The sequence below is a fragment of the Pygoscelis adeliae genome, unplaced genomic scaffold, assembly GCF_000699105.1.
Source record: "Pygoscelis adeliae isolate BGI_AS28 unplaced genomic scaffold, ASM69910v1 Scaffold71, whole genome shotgun sequence".
Lineage (NCBI taxonomy): Eukaryota > Metazoa > Chordata > Aves > Sphenisciformes > Spheniscidae > Pygoscelis > Pygoscelis adeliae.
Genome location: NW_008824356.1, coordinates 13,560,833 through 13,580,111, shown reverse-complemented (window position 1 = coordinate 13,580,111; position 19,279 = coordinate 13,560,833). Strand labels below are relative to the sequence as shown.

General features: G+C 36.3%; 2 protein-coding genes and 1 long non-coding RNA gene across 3 annotated transcripts in view; all 3 read left to right on the top strand.

Annotated features, from left to right (window-relative positions):
* The first annotated feature begins 3,523 nt into the window (after positions 1-3,523).
* Positions 3,524-4,649, top strand: LOC103913004. Its single transcript, XR_663405.1, has 3 exons — positions 3,524-3,565; positions 4,080-4,124; positions 4,617-4,649. It is a non-coding gene; the product is annotated as an uncharacterized LOC103913004 (long non-coding RNA).
* A 534-nt stretch (positions 4,650-5,183) lies between these two features.
* On the top strand, positions 5,184-12,289 carry ATXN3 (ataxin 3). The gene is given in 8 exon segments (XM_009319451.1): positions 5,184-5,543; positions 5,958-6,024; positions 8,371-8,458; positions 8,711-8,843; positions 9,962-10,137; positions 10,566-10,689; positions 11,449-11,528; positions 12,175-12,289. Coding segments are annotated over 8 exon segments (873 nt in total). The 5' UTR covers positions 5,184-5,433; the 3' UTR covers positions 12,270-12,289.
* Positions 12,290-19,034: 6,745 nt separating this feature from the next.
* TRIP11 (thyroid hormone receptor interactor 11) overlaps positions 19,035-19,279 on the top strand; it is a 38,291-nt gene continuing 38,046 nt past the window's right edge. Inside the window, exon 1 of the mRNA XM_009319528.1 lies at positions 19,035-19,221. Coding sequence (XP_009317803.1) covers positions 19,035-19,221 — 187 coding nt within the window. The remainder of the gene's footprint in view (positions 19,222-19,279) is intronic.

The window sequence follows — 19,279 nt, the reverse complement described above, 5'->3', positions numbered from 1 at the left end:
TCGGGGGAGAGCTGGGGCCCCCTCGCGCGGCGATGCTGGTGCCCGTGGCCCGGCCCGGCTCAGCTCGGCTCTGCGAAGCCTGCCGGCTCTGCGGGGAGAGGAAACGTTGCTGGAGATCAAAGAGGGTCGGGGCTGAGCCTCAGCGTTTCCTCTCGCACGGTGGCTGCTCTTCTTGGGCCTTCAGAAGTAGATCTCAAGTACGGGAAGGTGCAGGCTGCAGCTGCTTCCGCTTCTTGAGAGAGAACTCGCGTGGCTGAGAAACGAGCGTGAAGATGAGCAGCGGCAGGCAGGGCTGTTTCTGTGCTCTCAGACACATCTCTTCGCCTAGCCTGGTTTGATTGGGTTTCTGTAAAGAGAGAGCTCTTAAAGAAAACCGAGTTCATGTACTGTGCTACTGTGTGCTCAACAGTGTTTCCTGTTTTGGAGGACAACTGCCTCTATCAACTGCTGGGATTTAGCTAGGTTCCCAAATATGACCTATTTATGCTTTAATGCTGTTGAAATATGATTGTTTTTTTTCCATGTACTTTGCCAATGTCTCTGCACCTTTATTGTGCGAAGATTAATACTTGTTTTTATATACTGTTCTCATGCACAGTGGTTGGTTTACTTAGCAAATAAAGCAAGATAGGTGTATAACTTTCTTAAAAAAAAAAAAACCACAAAAATTACTGTTCTGAAATCCATAGAACCTGAGGAGTGTTCTTTCAAGCTAGGTTTAGGTAGCAAAACTTGGCAAGCATTGTGGTGTTAAACAGCTGCTCTTTGGAGGGTGAGTGTTGGATTTCAGCCATTATAGCCTCTGCTACAGTGACTTTGAGTTCCAGTGTAGGTTTGAAAATGAGTTCAAAACAAGTGTACCTTTCTCTTATGTGGCCTAGCATATCGCATAATGAAACGATAACTTTTTCATGACTAAGTTGCTTTGTAGTTTAATAACAAAACTCTGCTGAAATTGAAGTGACAGCATAATACATTCAAAGTTATAAGCTGATGGTAACTTGTAGTTGCTACAGGTTTTGGGGGGTGGGTAGTGGTCTTGGGTGTTTCACATGTGAAACATAACTGTTCCCTGGTTAAGTCAGTTAAGCAGTTACAAAGTTACACCTGAATGCCTATTTCAAATTGGAGTACCAAATGTTTTTATCTTGTTATTATTATAGGGAAAATTTAACTGACCCTCTGTCTTTTTTCTTTTTTTCTTTTGAGGGGTATTTTTTTACCCCCATCAAGTGCACTATCTCAGTTCCTGTCAAAATATTTAGAGTGCTGCATGTACACGCACACCCCCCACTTGAATCTGCACACCTCAGATATTCCAATAAAAAGGCACAAAAACCATGGCATTTATAAAGTAATTTAACAAAACAAAGACCTAAGGAATGTAGCATTTTTAACAGGGGAATGACAATTGCAGAAAGTAGGACTTAGGGGCTCCTTAAGCCCTATCCTTATCTTTAGAAGTTGACCCTTTCTTTGATAAGATACAAGTGGTTGAAAACACTGAAAGCGGGGCAGCGGTTTATATCAGGATAGGTTTCAACGAGGGGATTTTGTATTATGGAAAGATGCCGTATGCTCTGCACCAAAAAAAATTGAAGTTAATGTCCATTAAAAACAAAGATCAGTTTTCTCTTCTGCATTTTGAACTTAATATACACAATTTGTACATACAAAAAGTAATGTTTATTACTTTAAGATAAAACTATACAAATACAGAAAGGTCCTTTTAGTGAAATTAAGATTTAAGCCTGTAATACAACTCATTTTCAAAGGTATTTTAATATTTCTTTGTTTCCAAATCAGTTTCATATAATTCTGGTGGAGAAACCTGTGATTCTTGAGCAGGTTCTTCTGTTATAGTTTTATCATATGACCAGCAGCAGGGATGTGGTCCCAAAGGGACAGGAGCTGTTGTTTAGTCTTGAGTTTCTTGTTGTGGGAAGGACATGAGCTGGAGGAGGTTTCTGGATTGCATTGAACCCCAGCTGTACAGCTAGTCTAGCTTTAATAACTCATTGCTCAATTGAGTGAGGAAGCCCTAGGAAGACTCTGTAATCTGGGTTAAAGGGAATTTTTGAGGTTGCTGCTGTAAGGGAGATAATGGGAGATTTGTGCATATGATTTGTATGAGGCTTTCGTAGAAGTTTAAAGAATTTTCCTCCAAGGCATGCTCTGGTATTCTTAGTTTCTGTGGGTTTGGCAGGAGGGAGGGGTGTTCTTGATTTTTGTTGAGGGGTTTTAGTTTTGTTTTTAATAGAGTGCATGCACATTAGAGTTCTTAACGTAAATAAAAATGAGGACTGATTAAAACAAAAGAGAAAAGCAGGATTATCTAACTGATGTTAATCTTGTCTTGTACTTGTAGTTTAGTTACTTGTAAAGAAAGATTGCTTTTCATGGGAAACTGTAATTTGGTTGGTTTGTTTTTTTAACAAGGCAGTATTTGATCTACACTTATGAAAATGGAGTGTGACATGCATTCATTCAGATCATATTTTTTAATTTGTGCTACAAAATCATGACTGATGTTTCTAATTTACTCGTTTTTAATTTGGGTTGACAGTCTAAAAATGTTATATTACATTTTATTATCTCCAGTGTGGTGGATATGTAACAGTTATCTGAAGTGTTTTCCATTTAAATGGTTTATCAACAAAACTTATTTTCATTGTTTAATATGCTGAATTTAATTTTTTTTTCTTGTCACCTCATCATCGTCGAGATTTTAGAACCAGTAGTATTAGCTGCTTTTACTTAGTTCCTATACATAAATTTCATGTGGAAAAGGAGCTTTACTGCTCCTCCAGCTCCTAATCACTTTCTCAGCAATAAACAAATTGGTTATAACCTGAACTGGGTGAGGAACCTGAAATGAAGGAAATATTCTGTAGGTGTATACTTCTAAATCTCTCCAAAGTCCTAATGGTCTGCTTTTCTTTAGCCACATGTGGAGAGCAGATTGCCAATAGCCACACCTGGCAGGGAGGAAAAATTAAAAAGAACAAGAGCATCTGTTGCAGAAAACACTTGTTACTTGGAAGTAGACATCTAAACCATTTCGTTTTCATGTGGTGGTGATTTGGAAGAGGACAGAATCCATTGTCCTAATGGTTGCAGAGTCCTTGTGTGATTTGGTCAGGCCGATAGCAATTTTTACATGAAATTTATTTCCTTTGAGGAAATAAAGTAGAATGCGTGTTGGTTTTCCCCCATCAAATTGATGGAAGGGTTGTATTCCATATCTTGCAGTGTAATACATCCAAAGGATATATGGCATTCTGGGTGAGTGGGGAGGGCAGGAAGCTTGCCAGAATGAAATGGTTGAGTCATTTTACAGAGTAAAACATTAATGTGATTCTTTTGTTGTCTTTGGTATTTTTTTCTCTTCTAATGTTAGCAAGAAGGCTCATTGTGTGCTCAGCACTGTCTGAATAATTTGCTACAAGGGGAATATTTTAGTCCTGTTGAGTTATCCTCTATCGCACAGCAGTTGGATGAGGAAGAAAGAATGAGAATGGCAGAGGGAGGAGTGTCTAGTGAAGAATATAGAACGTTTTTACAGGTAAAATCTTCTTAATTTGAGGTTGCTTGATATTTGCCTGAAATCTAATATTGTGTAGCACAGACCTACTATTCTTGCATAGCTAGAGAAGGTTAATTTCCTAGTGCTAAAACTTCTTAAATTTATAGGCCTTTTCATTCACACTTCTTAAATTTGGCATTTTCAAATGTTACTAGTACAGCTTTGCAGTAATTCTACAAAAAGCTATGTCATCTTACAGGTAGGAAGGTCAGGCATGGCAAGAAGGAGGATCAGTGATTTGCCTTTTGTTTTTTGTCAGCCAGTGGCAGAGATAGCAACAGAAGTTCCCATGCCTGTCTGAGCATTTCTAATTTAAAGATTTGAGTTTTTAATAAGCTTATTTGGGCATTGCAATCAGCCTTACAGACTGGGACACATTTAGTTGTTGCTTTAAGTATGTGCAGTTATATTTATTTTCAAAATTGCATTATTTCTGACCTTTTATGCTTACACCATTTTTCCCTTTTTTCCCTCCCAACCTCACACTGAGCAGCAGCCTTCTGTAAATATGGATGATAGTGGATTCTTCTCAATTCAAGTAAGCATGGGTCTATAATGACAGAATTTTTTATTTATGCAATATATATTCTCTCAAATAATTTAAATGACAGAAAGCTTTTTCATCTAGTTTCCAGTTTATAGGCTTAATGGGATTAAGTGCTGGACTTCTAAATCTTCAGAGTGTTTTCCATTAAGAGCAGTGACTTGCAGTTCTTCAGTTCATGGGCCTTTAAACACATAGTAGAAGCATGGACCTCCTGAACTGTGAAATGACACCTGCTGGCAATAAGCTTGATTTCTAAGTTGCTTCTTATGGGCACTTCAGGTGTAGACCTTGGCTCCCATAGACTACAGGTGAAAAAGCAGACTTGAGATTGTTTTCTCAAATTATAGACTGTAGAGCCCTTGGCAATGGTTACAGGGTTATCACAGTGATCTGCAGAATGGAAAAAGCTGCAGTATCTGCATTCCAGTTTTTATAATACACTCCAGACACTTTAGAGCTGGGTTTTTCTTTTTTTTTTTTAAGGACCATAATGGAAAAGTAATTAATAAGAAATACTTAAACCAGAACAACAACAAAAAAAGGTATTGCACACTGAATTGGGGCTTGTGTCTAGACTAGAGCTGTAGGCAATGCTTTGCACCTTTGGCTGTCTCCCAAGCTTTCAGAGGTGCTTGTCAATGTTCCAGAATCCCTCAAGACCCTCTCTTCCTTATGGCAGGACAGGGCTGTTTTTCTATTCCATGAAAGACCATTAACAGTTTGGCATTTCTTGTTTCTTGATTGTGCTGCTTCAATATTGAAACTGAAAAAAAAATGCTTCCTCATATTCTACTTTTTGTTGTCCTGGCATTGCTTTGCTCACTTGCTGCATAGTTGGCTTGCTGAAAGGAAGATGAATTGTTAATTTAAAATTTCTTACAGCATTATTTCAGATAGCTTTAAAGAATTGTTGTAAAAGAGTTTGCGCTAATGTACCTGACTGATCTGTGACAATCCAGCGGTGCAAAATTTCCAATAGTTACTTCAGGCAGGCAGAGCAGTACAATGAGAGCAGAGAGATGACAACTTATGAAGTATCTGTGGGAGGTGAAGGTACAGCTTTGTCTGGGGGAGTAAGCTTATTCACATGTTTCAGTTAAATCCTAGTTTTGTTACTTCCCCTTAGATATAGTATGTGTGTTATGTTTGCATGTAGATTGATGACAGTTGTGTTTTGAATAATGTGATTCCTAGGTCTCCTAGCAATGTTTTGAAATCTAAGTTTTATGAAAACAGTATAATTGTTTATAGCAGCTAAGGTGATTGTATTGTTTAAATTTAGATTTAACTGGTTTGACTCATGAAAAGTGCTATTTTTTGACAGGTTATAAGCAATGCCTTGAAAGTTTGGGGTTTAGAACTAATCCTCTTCAACAGTCCAGAGTATCAGAGGCTTGGGATCGACCCTATGTAAGATGTTTTTTCCTTAGCACCTGCTTTCATTTTACAGAAAAATAATACTCTTCATCTATGATTTAAATCTTTCTTTAAAATTACTATTTCAAGCTCTGTTGCATTCTGATGTTTTTCTTATCCCCTCTGTCTTTAATTTTTTCCTTTTGGGGGTGTATACGAGCATCTGTTCTCTGTGCCTTCATGATATCTCAGTATCTGTGGCATCACAGGTATATGGAGATTTCAGTAATGTTGACAACTTCCTAATGTTACAAAAGCAGTATGAGTACTCTGTAACATCAACAGTTGTATTACTGAAATTTTATTATATAAGTTTAAATTAGTCGCAGCAAAGAACTTAAACTTTAATATGCGCTCCAGTATTAGAGTATTTAATTTTATCTGTACCTTTTGTTTTTCTTTTTACAGAAATGAAAAATCATTTATTTGTAATTATAAGGAGCACTGGTTTACAGTTCGAAAGTTAGGAAAACAGGTGACATTGTCTTTTTTTATTTAAAAATTTACTTCAGAATGGGGGTGGAAAAGTGGTTGCGAGTAGACCATGTGTTGGCCTTTTGCAAGCTTTTGCTGCAGTTTGCTTTAATAGTAGCCCATATTAAAAAAAAAAAAAGTAAATGTTTGTTATATCACAAAAATGTAACGCAGCTTTTTATGAATGTTAGCCTGGGGAAAGACCCTAGGATCAATTCCCCAGTGAATCTGTCCTCTAGGGAGCTGCAGCTCTGGTAGAGTCTGTGTGATGTCTTAAGCTCTTTTCTTTCTTTTCTTCATGAAAAATAGCAGAAAAATTGTACGGGGGGAGGGGGGAATCCTAGGCAAGGATTAGGATTCCTATAGAATGCAAACTTATTTTAACGGACTGAATTATTGACACTGTAAAAATAATTTTGCTCATTTAAATGGACAGTAGGTATAAGAAAAGGTTCAAATTTCAAATGTGTTAATATTTATGATTGCTAGTATTTAAAAGTATCCATCAGGATAAGGTCGGGAAAAGTAGAATCACAACTTTGCACTTAGAAAACTTTCTGAAACAGTTATAATATAGGCAGGAAATAGTTATTAAAGGTAAGGGATAGCCATAGAAGTATATGGTACATAAATAATAACTCAAGTCACATCCATGTCCCTTGTCATGCCAATGCAGTGTTTTATTTCAGTAGCCAATCATTGTTCTGAATCATACTGCATAAGCTTTTATACAACATAAGCTGGTTTGGTGTTTGGTTTTTTGTCATAGAAAACGTTCATGAGATAAGCTTTTAGATTCTACAGTAGTGAACAGGAGTCTCTTTACCCATTTGGTTCATTTTGCAAGTGGTGGCTACATATGTTGTCATCCAGATTAAAAAAAAAATAATAAATTAAAAAAAAATCATCTGTGAGTAAACAAACTAAACTGTTGTTCTGCTTTAGTTGAAAAGTATGGCTAACGTTTACAGGCAATTTTTGGCATTTGATATCAAAAAGGCTGAATGTTCTCTTAAAAGTAAGGGAATGTTCCTTATATATACAACCATGTTGGGTGGAATTTTGTGAGAGAGAATTCTAGCCCAAAATGTTTTAAGTTGGAGGGGGGATGTCTTTTGCTTGTACATGTGGCTTGTAACCACATGAAGACAATACTAGGTGTCTGTTATCTAGAGAGTAATGAGAAAAGATAGACAAAATAGGTTGACTTAGATTTGACCTGCTTCTCTTCTGTTACAGTTAAAGCAAAATTAGTTTACCAAACCTTCCTACTTCATATTCCCCTTTAAAAGTTTGTCAGTAATCTGTCCATTGTATTTGTTTACATAACTCTTTATTCCCCACTCCTACACTGTTGGTGGTCTTACCCTTTCCTAGTGGCAAAGGGTGTTTTTGACAAGTAAAGTGACTGAATGACAGAATGGTAGATAGTCACTTACCCATATTCCAGGTGAATTATAGTATGGGCCTGACTGCAAGTGTATGACTGCGTATATGGAAGTTTGGGTAAATAAATGCATTTTTGTGAGAAGGGAGATAGAATTCTCCTTCTACTATCTGAAATGGTGCTTCCTGGTTAAAACTGGATAATATTGAACGATTATGGTGTCAAAAAGGTTCTTCAGATTGATTGCAATATATATGGGGTTTTAAAGGTAGAATATTTTGTTGTCCATGTTGAATATATTTTCTCTCTAGAAGAAGTATTATAAATGACTAGTTGTCTTCTTCAGGGAACTAGAAATGATCTGTGTATATTTATCTCGTGTCCCCTATTGTAATGTTATGTTGCACTATCAGCATATTAAATTTGAGTTAATTTTTCTTAATTTTAAAATTTAAAAATTATCTCAGAGAAGTAAACAATAGTTTTCAGCTATTAAAGGCAGAACGTTTAATGAAAGTATTTCACGGAAAGAATTCAACTTCTGTTTCCTGTATCTATTAATTTCTTAAGATACAGCATTAACTTGTGAAGGGTTTCTTCCTTCATTAGCCTCTGAACAGATTTAAAACTAGGATTAAGCAGAATTTTAGAATGATGTCTGAAATAATTCTTCTACCATTATATTTTGATTTATCTGTTTGCTTGGTACCAGCGTTCAGTAATGGGAGAGAACATGCAGTAATTTCCCCACTTCAGATCTCCTGTTAGCTGAAGAGTATTTGAAGGGTAACCTTTAGCAGTATAGGTATTGTGCTTCAAAAGACTTTTAATTTGATAATTTATTTTACTAGATTTATTCGGATATTCCATCATAGAAAATGACCACAATGTACAGAAATGGATTACCAAGTAATCTTTATGCTAATTTGTTCTCTCAAACCTTTTTTTTCTTAATTACAGTGGTTTAACTTGAACTCTCTCTTGATGGGTCCAGAACTAATATCAGATACATATCTTGCACTTTTCTTGGCTCAATTACAACAGGAAGGTAATAGTAACTTGCAGATGTTAAATCTCATTAATTAAAAGTAGGTAATAATCATTATTTATTAGAACTTATGTATTCAGTTAACTACCCTTAGTTTTATGATTGAAATAGTGAAATAACCCAAGTCCTTATAATGAAAGGTAGAGCCTTATGTTGTAATAAATTGCACATCATTGTGTTCAATATAGTGTGCATTCTAGAGTGTTTATGCGTGCACCTTAATGCTGTAGACTTACGATTTATTTTTCTCAGGTTATTCCATATTTGTAGTAAAAGGTGACCTGCCAGACTGTGAGGCTGATCAGCTATTGCAGATGATTCGGGTACAGCAGATGCAGCGACCAAAACTAATTGGAGAAGAGACAGCACAGTCAAGAGATCAGAGGTAAGGTAAATAGAGATTTCATTTTAATAATGTTCAGTGTGATTGGTTTCTATGATTAATGCCTATGTGGAGACAACCCCCTTAAGAAGTAATTAGAAGTACCTTTAGTGCAATACGCTTACTACTGTTGCACACAGTAAAAGCAAGTTGGTAGAATACAAATGGTGTCTTTTTAAGTGGGCAAAATGTCTCTTAAGGAATCAATCTTTCCATGTCCATGTGTTGCGTAGCGCAGATCTTCAACTTCATGATTACGGTATTTTTCCAATTATAGTAAAATGGGTTAGCAAATCTTACCGAACTATGGTTAATAGTAATCGATCTCTAATTAAGACTGACTTGTGCATTCTGTCATAAGTAGAAAAGAACGAGAAACCCATATCTGAATTCCACATCATACAAATCATACAGCATTCCCTTTTGGAATAATTTTACTGTAAATGTGGTGCTGCTCTGTTGTGATGCATACTGCTAATATAAAACATCCTTGAAAGCATGTAAAGTACTACTTCTGTGATAATTTTATCACATTTTCATAGTGAATAAATTGCATACTGATAAAAAGGCTTAAGGCCTTTCAGAGGAATTAATTCATTATTATTTCTTCCACTTTGTAAAGGTAAACTGGTATTGTAAATTGATGGAATAAAAACAAACTACTTGGCAGTAACATGGAAAGTGTGTATAGTTTACAGAGGATCTGTTGCTCTAGTGTGGTCATCAAAGCTTCCTAAGAAGGAGACCACATGCACTATTTTCTGCTGGTGTAACTGTTTAAATAGCAATAGGTTCGAATAACATGTATTGTTACTATTTGTGGGCTTATTGTTTTTGAAGTTTTTCCTATCAAACAGATTCTTATCAACATGTGCATGGGTTTAGAGTTGCAGTATCTTCATTTTTACAGCTGCAAGCTCTGCTTTGCAGCCCTTTTGTGCTTTTTCATGCAGAAATGAAAATATTAGTTTATATCACAGATTTTCACAATAGAAATGTTTTTTTTTCCAAAGTTAAAGAAAGGTAGAGTTAAATCAGCAGAAAATATTTACTTTAAATATCACAGTAAAAGTTAATATAACTTCTGTCTGAATTCTGCCATGAATGTATCGATTTCACAGGCTACCCAGAAGTGATACGGACCAAGCAATAGAAGTTAACCATCCTTTTGATGGAACAGGCATGTTAGATGAAGATGAAGAGAATTTTCAGAGAGCCCTGGCTCTAAGCAGGCAGGAAATTGATATGGAAGATGAAGAAGCTGATCTCCGCAGAGCCATTCAACTCAGCATGCAAGGTGCAGTGCTCATCTAAATTTCTATCACAGTGTTCATGTTGCTTATGCTTTAGGCAGCTACTCAAATCAGTTTCAGTCAGCTTTTTCCAGCATGCGTCAAGCTCTCTGAAAAGGCTGGCTTTGAGGCATGGAAGGGCAATCCAGAATTTACTGTAGCTATCTCCTTTCTGCTTTTTGAAAAGTTGTAACTTTCATGTCAGCATTGATCATTAGGAAGCAAGAACAAATTGGGAAAGGGTGGCAGAAGGGAAGGGAAACAGTCCTATGGTGAGGAGGAGAGATAATATCAAGTGAAGTTAGCCTAGGTGCTTATTTCTCCAACAAGTCTCTCTCTTCCTCTCAAGTTTGAAGACATTTTCTTAAGCTATATTTCATTTACTAACTTCATTTTACTGTAATTAGTAGGATATGGCATGTTCTGGTTTTAGGTAGTCGTCGAAGTGAGTTCCCGGACTCATTACCACAGAATGTTCCTCAGTCACCTCACACCAGTCAGACAGACTCCCTTTCTTCAGAAGAACTGCGAAAGAGAAGACAAGCGTATTTTGAAAAGTAAAGTAGTTGATTAAAAAAACTGCATGTGGAAGTATATGTCGTATTTTTCAGTGCTTTGGGGCGTGGATGGGTTTCTTACTGAGGTCCAGCTTAACTTTTCTCTCTTAACATGTTTTCCTAACAGTACCTGAATTTTGCTATTCCCAGGTGGTTCCTATGAAGAAAAGAAACCTGTAAATAAGAGGGGAACTGTTAGTAATGCAACGTCAGGCTTGTGAAGAAAGAAAGCATACATGTTATAGAAGTATTTTAAATGAAATCCTGTAAATTTCTGTAATTATCTTCCTGAAGAAAAGTATTCTTTCTCTAAGACTTTGCTTCTGGTAATGATGCCTCTAATGTGCATCACATGAAAGCGTTCTAGATAATATTTTATGTTGCTGTTCTGGAGTACCTTCTTAATACATAGTTGGGGTATTGTTGTAGCTTTTCCTTATCTCTGTCTCCTAGTGATGGAGGAAATAAAGACCAGGGAGAAATGCTATGGATGGGAGGAGTTAGACTTTGCATGAGAGGATAAGAATGCAGAACATCTGAATTCTGGGAAAATAGTAAAGTGGCTTGGAATGTAATGTCACGAAGATAAGTGTCTGAAGGTTAGCAGGGTGCAACAACTGAAGAGATTTTAGGTGCTGGGGTGTTACTGTATCAAACAGCTTCTACTTCCCACTCTTGGCCTTCCTTACAATGAAATAGACGATACAGGTCTTGTACTGATGTTAATCTTATTCTCTTACAAGTTTGTAACACTTTCAGGCAGCAACAACAGCCAGATCGGACCCCAAACCTGCATGATAAGCCAACTCTAAGCTCAAGCACTCCAGAAGCTGACCCAGGTATTGTTTTTCAAACTTATTTCCAGCACTGAAATATTTATGTCTCTTTCACCTTTGTTCCTAACTTTCCTTGTCTGCCTACTTCCTCACTCCAGCAGCCATTCAGACTATGTATCACAGCCATTACTCTTTTTGGCAGTGAAGGAAAGGATCAATTTCTTGAAAAGCCTGTTCTGCTTTGAATGTCAATATCCTGTTTCAAAGTGAAGAGTGTTACTATTAGACCATTTGTGTTCTGGCTTTGCATTTTGTTTTGTTTGGCTTGAGCATTACAAATTGTAATCTTTGGGATTTGTGCCAACAATCTGTTTTCCAAGTGACTTTTGAAGTTGTATGACAATGTAATAAACTTGGAATAACATCTGACAAAATTACTGTAGCCAGTTTTCAGTAGAACATAAGTACGTAGGCCTTACCAGTATTAGGTACTGGTGATCCCCCATTAATGTGTATTACTTGTTACAAACTGACTGTTGTGGATGGAAAGCTAAGCGCAAAATGTTCAATGATTTTAAAAAAACAAAACCAATTTTGGGGGTGGGGTGGAAACAGGTGGGTGTGGACAAAAGGAACAACAAAAGCATTTAACTACAGTTGAGAACTAGCTCTGCATTTATTACAACTTACATGCATTTATTTTCTTTAGGAGGTGATATGAGTGAAGAAGACATGCTTCAAGCAGCCATGAATATGTCTCTGGAATCTGTTAGAAACCACTTGAACACGGAAGAGGAGAAATGACATAACTTTTTTTCCCTCTTATTGTCAAAACACTAAGTCTCCATTATAATTTTACTGTGTGGGTGTTGCACAAGCAGGGTTCATTTTTTGCAGGAATGAAAGGGGGGCTGGAGGTCAGAGTTTAGAGGGAATCTGCAAATACAAAAAAGATTGCACTAATTTAGAAAACTGTAGCACTCCTACTACAGAACATCTGTTCACAAGAGTAGCTGTATTAAAATTACTTAAACTATTCACATGAACAAAGTTAGATGTGTAGCAGCTGTAACTTGCATTTGAAAAGCAAGTTTAAATTGTTTTGAAGAATTCTATAGAAAATACAAAAGGTGCTGAAAACCAGCATCAACGGATTTCCTTCAGTACTAATGGGAAAATAGATACAAGTAATAAGTTGTGCTCATAAATGACTAAGTTCTTTCTAAGAAATCACTTTTCTGTTTATCTTAGATAATTTATTTTGTGACTGTTTATTCTGAATGACTTAATGTCAACTTTTCGATCCTGCTGTCCACTTTTGAAATGACCCATTCTGCAGGAGAAGCATGAATCCATAAATTTCATACTTTGCAATTCAAGAGAAAATCTTCAGTGTATTGTTTATTATGATGTTACTCCTGAATCTTTCAGTGACTTCTGACCTTATAACACTCTCTGGTTTTACTTCCAGTTCCAACTGTAAAATCTTCAGATCCATGTTTAAAGTAGGATTTTTGCATTGCCCTATTGTCTTTTGGCAGATAACTTGGTTTTTTGTTTTTGTTTTCTTATGCTCTTTCTAATTATGCCACTGTCTTTACTATAAAAGTAGCATATAATCAGTTGGGTTAAACAGGTTTTCTTTTCTACCTCTACTGGAGTCTCTTTTCCTCTTCAAGCTCAACCCTTCATTCTGGCCTTTCAGTATGAAAGAGCTGTAACTGAGTCTAGGAGAAAGGAGGAGGGGATTTAGGTGCCATAAATCAGTGCCACACACATAAGGTGCATTTGAAATGACCCCTGTGCAAGTAACTCTTTTAAGAATGAATATTTATGTCTGTGTGGATGTTCTTTCTGAAATGCTTTTTATGAGTGTCTGTCAGAATGTTGCCGCTTTTTCAGGAATGGCCTTTATTCACGCACCTTACAATTTTTTATCATGCTGTTTCTGATCCTGAGAAAAATTGGGGAACAAAGTATGTGAGATGTCTTACAACCAATAGCATAAGCTATTTGCTTTGATATTCAGGATGAATGTGTAACAGGGTGACCAAACCTGACTTTCAACTTCAGTACAACAATTGAGATATGTTTCATTTTCCTAAATGGTGCTTGGAAATACAAATTCTGTTTACATATAAATTATATGGAAATATGTTGTAGATAGAGTATGTAAGCTGTAGTCCACTTAATGCATTAACAGTTGGCACAGGCATTCTAAGAATCTTTTGAAGATAACCCCAAATTTCTTTATCAAAATATTCTAAAGTTATATCATTGCACAATAGTAATATCTAATTAAAATTAGTATGAAATGAATGGTAGCTAGATGGAAATATACATTCAGCATCAAGTAGTACTGTACCTGAAAGGGCTCTTACCTCTCGGTAAAGATTTGTTTACAGCAATGGTTTCTTGATAGCTTAGGATATTATTATATTATACATAATTGGGCTAAATTCTGTTTTCCTTACCTGTGTGCTGAACTTCCACCAATGTCACCAGAACCACTGGTATGTGTAAGACAATATGGATTTTGACATGAGACAGCACTACTTTTAAGAAGCGGATTTTAAATTTTGTCTTTTTTAAATAATCCTGTCATGCACATTATAATTAATATCTGCAATGTCTCAATACAGCTAAACAATGGCTTTAAAAGTCCATGTGTGCGCATGCCATTTTGAAATGCTACATTTTTCAGGATGTAAATTTCTGCTTTCAGTTTAAAATTTATATGAAACTGAAAACAGGGATCTCTAAAGCACTGAATTATTTCTTTGCTTGTCTGTAAATTATCCACAGCTCTAATTTCCCTTCTTTTGTTGTGCCATAAACTGATTCTGAAATAAGACTCTCATTTTTATAAATAGGTATAGGCTGGCAATTTGATACCAGTACTTGGAACTTGGACCTTTTATCCTCTATTATAAGAATATAATAAAAATGTATTCTTTCTATAGCTATATAGTGTAGTAGCCCTATAGTAAACAAAAAAAAAGCCCCTTGAATTGACTTAACTGTAACCTGTGACAATTACATCTTTTTGTCATCACTAAAGCTTGGAGGTTTGCATTTGAACTTTCATGTCACTTCCTAAGTTACTTCATCACACAAGTGTTTTAATATGTAAAGAATATAAAGTAACAGTGCCTGAAAAGCACAACTGTGTCAGTCATTACAGGGCTAATCATATTCCTTTCTGTGTAGCAACATTGTCACTCTAGAAATACCAGTCTGATTTTCAGAGGAGCGTCAAGTTTAATGAAGCAGGTGTATCTGCCTAGTCAAGCAGTTAAGAGGTAGCAATTTAAGCTATGTATGCTAATTGCACCAAAGGGAAAGACTAATGCTAATTGCTGACAGTACATATTTTATAACCCAGACCTAAAGTTCAAAATGTGTGGACCTGCCAAGAAGCTGTCAATAAAAAACCGATCACATTTTTCGGTGTGCATTCTTTCAGTGATAAACAGTTCTCAACGTGGCTGAACTATGCTCATAAGGTGTTTACGAATTTAGAGCCTATTCTTAGTGTTATCTATTCTGTCAACCTGAAGGGTTTTTTTTCCCCATGTTGTAGCTTTAGGCTAAAGTCCATTGTAAAGGAGCAGAAACTGATTTTTTTTTTTTTATTACAGTATGAGGTTTGAGGAAATTTCAGGCTTCATTCATCCAACAGATTTTTACTGTCTTCCTCACAGTGAACGGTCCATGTGACGTCATTTGTGGTTTTCTGCCTATAAAAGTAAAAGGGGTAGGGGGAATGAGTGATACTTACATTAAATATCTTCCAAAATTAGTTCTGTAAGTATAATTCTGTAAACTGCTTTCATGGTCTTGTAAGGAGGGCAGAAGGAAAAAGTGTTGTAATGCAGTCATGCTTGAATGCAATTCTTGTTAGGCACAGCAGGTATAAATATGAGCTATTTAAATGCTCACATTTTTCTGGGCTTGAAACTAATCTGATACAATACTGGCTTATTCTCCAACATTTGGGCTCCTTGTGCTTGTCAAACGACTTCAGCGAGTTTAAATGTAATTTTCAGCTAAGGTACTCTTACTATTTTTCATACTTAATTACTTTGCAGACTAATTAAAAATAACCAATACAAAGTTAAATTTCCAATGTGTTTTAATGTTGGACTATTGCTTCTATTATAAATCTATAAAATGGTGGGGAGTTTAAAATGGCTTCTGCACATGTCTAGTAAACAATTCTATTTCTGTATCTCAGACAAATATTGTCATTTGCAAGCTGCTTTGTTTTATTACAAAACTGACAGGCTTTTAAAAATGAACGTGTTACAGTTCTAAAATGTCTGAAGTTTTCTAGAATTATTGTTTCAAATAATTATGAAAATGTACAAATGGTGGCCTTTTTACTGAGAAATATTATGGGGAATGGGATTGGAGAACTCTAGAACTCAGACTTACAAAGAAGTATTATTGTAAAATTCATGTTACCAGTACATACTTTTAAAGGAATCAAAAAGAATCCAAGGAAAAGAAAAATTGAAATGGAAACTTTTTTAAGGGCTTAGATATATATATGTTGCTCACTTGGTAAGCCATTACTGTCTTGCATAAAACAAGCAAATGCTGGGAAATCTTCATAGTTACTCACAAAACATTAAAAAAAAAGTCTAACAGGTAATACATATATACCCATTCCCCACATACATGTAATCAGTTGTTCAAGTAAGAACAATACTTAATGCATTCGAACCGGCCCAGTCCAAACATTCAATTCTTTAGTTTCAAATTAGTAGCTTCTTTGTGTTGTATCCAGGTTTGGATCTTAAAAGCATGAGCTGTCTTGCAATAAACTTTTTTTTTAACCTGCATACACGCATTTTGCCTTATTTGCATTTCAGACATGGAGGGAATGCTTTAGTATTTAACCTGCCATAGTTACCTCCTTCCCCAATTCAGAATGTTAAAGTACATGTGACTTTTCAACTGCTTTTACCAAATCAAAATGTTTTTACTGTATTTTCTTTGTTAAGAAAAGCAAATAATTGTTACTACACTTAAATTTTTTTTAACCCCCCCCAGTATAGCCACTGTGTGAATTCAGGAGGGGAAACTTACAAAAGGGTTTGAACAGAAAGGGATGTAATATTTAAATGCCACTGTGCAAAAAAAAAAAAGAAAAAAGAAAAACCTTGATATTGTCTTTAAAGCATGCAAGCATTGATAAAACTTTATTTTTTGCTACATGAAACCCCATGTGTACGGAACAGTGTAGAGTTAGGATTTTGTAAGGGAATAATTTTTTCATCTCTTGCCTAATAGTTGTGTATCTTAGAAATAATTTTCAGTAATAGATTTTTCATCTTGAGACTCTGCTTTCAGTATCATGTCTGGCTCTGGATTACTATACAATTTTTGTCTATTTTGTGTATATAAAGCATCTAATACTGAAAAGATTAAAAAAAGGAAAGCCGAAATGCTTTGTCATTGTTTTGACTGGAAAATGGCAGTGCTGTTTGATATTTTGAAAATGTTCTCTAAATAGGCACGGATATATATGGTTGTATTTGATATCAATTTTTTAAATAAATATGATTATAGCTTCTAATGTTTCTCTCTTGACCTGAGTATTTGCATATGTGCTTTACTTTATATGTGGATTGGGCACAGAATCATCAAACATTAAAATCTCACCTTTGATATCAATGGGCTTTCCACCAGATGTTGTGTATATACATGAGCAGTGGGGTAATTTTCTGTTGCTCATAACTGACATTATGTCATCTCTGATGAGTGTCTTTTCATCTGTCAATACTCCAAAATTTATGTAAAGACACTCCTGTTAGGAAGAAAGTTGGTGCTGATTATAGTTATGCTACATCTTTAAAAATTGTATGGTTTCTAATTTTAAAATAAGCTAATGCTTCCTGTTTTGCTACCAGAACACACATTCTTTTTGTGGCACAATGCACTGTTTTTGTAGCTTAGTCAATTCACAGAGCATACTGGATGATTTCTGTGTACCTTTATCGAAGGTAGATGAAGCCAGTCAGCTAAAAAATTAGTTGCAATGCTAAATAGTCAGTTTCTAGTTTTTCACAAGTAGCAATTAAAAAAAGTGGGGAAAAAAAGCCCTCTGTGCTACTTCATTGACTTCTTGCCTTACTTGGCAGCATAAAATGAACCACAATAGGAAATGTTTTTATCGTCTCTAAATATTTTTAAAAGTCTGGAGGACATCCCTGATCTTATTTGAAAAATGCTAAGACAGTTTTCCATAAAAATTAATTAACCAAACACTATTGGAAAAGATGACACATCTTTTATCTCCTGTGGACCCATAAGGTTTTGGTTAAACCATGGTATAGGGTGTTTTGAGCATTGTAAACTTCTCATCTCCATTAAATCCAATGTTTCAAATTAAAATTTGTAAAAAAAACAGATTAAGATGCATGTTAGTTTCACGGTATATCACAGCACTAATACTTCCTACTTTGGTGTGTGGGGTTTTTGAGCTAGAAATGGATTTGAAGTAGTGCACAATTGTTTTTATTATGGATAATTGTAAGTGTGGTAAATATACTATTAAATTTAAAACTTGGTAATATATAAACCTGAGGGAAGAGGGAAAGCAATCTTTATTAGAAAACTGTTGAACCTGACCCCTATTTCTGTTACTTTTAACTTCTAAACTCCTGGACCACAAACTATGCCCAACCTCAGAGTTGCCTCTGAGTGACAGTAGACAGTGAAGCTAAAAAGGCAATCCAGTATTGCAGGCCAGCTATGAACACTTCACCAAGGCTCTGGAACATACCGTTTGGGAAGCAACGAGCCGGTTTTTCCATAGCCTTCTGGTAATGTTTGTCAGCTTGTAACTCCAAAGCATGTGTTTTGTGCCTGCTGCATTCTCAGCTCCTCTCCAAAAATGTTGAGACTTCACCTGTGAAATGCTCTTTCTTCTCGGCTTCATTTTACCATTTATGTGGTGCTTTAGTTATTAATCTTTTTATGTAGCTATTAATTTCAAACTAGCAATGAGCTAGCTGCCCTGTAGGAGAAGACCAGGTTTGAGATCACAAGATCTCCTATAGGAAAAGATCAGGGGTGAGACCATCTAAGGAACCTGAAGGTGCATGAGTCCATGGGACCTGATGAGATTCATCCGCGGGTCCTGAAGGAACTGGTGGATGAAGTTGCTAAGCCACTATCCATCATATCTGAGAAGTCATGGCAGTCTGGTGAAGTTCCCACTGCCTGGAAAAGGGGAAACATAACCCCCATTCTTAAAAGGGGGAAAAAAGGAAGACCCGGGGAACTACAGGCCAGTCAGTCTCATCTCTGTGCCCAGCAAGATCATGGAACAGATCCTCCTGGAAGCTATGCTAAGGCACATGGAAAATAAGGAGGTGATTGGTGACAGCCAACGTGGCTTCACTAAGGGCAAATCATGCTGTACAACTTTGGTGGCCTTCTATGACAGGGTTACAGCATTGGTGGATAAGGGAAGAGCAACTGCCATCATCTACCTGGACTTGTGCAAAGCATTGGACGCTATCCCGCACGACATCCTTGTCTCTAAATTGGAGAGACATGGATTTGACAGATGGACCACTCAGAGTTGTGGTTAACAGCTCAATGTCCAAGTGGAGACCAGTGATGAGTGGCATTCCTCAGGGGTTGGTATTGGGACTGGTGCTGTTTAACATCTTTGTCGGCGACACGAACAGTGGGATCAAGTGCACCCTGAGCAAGTTTGCCGATGACACCAAGCTGTGTGGTGCGGTCGACACACCAGAGGGACGGGATGCCATCCAGAGGGACCTGGACAGGCTTGA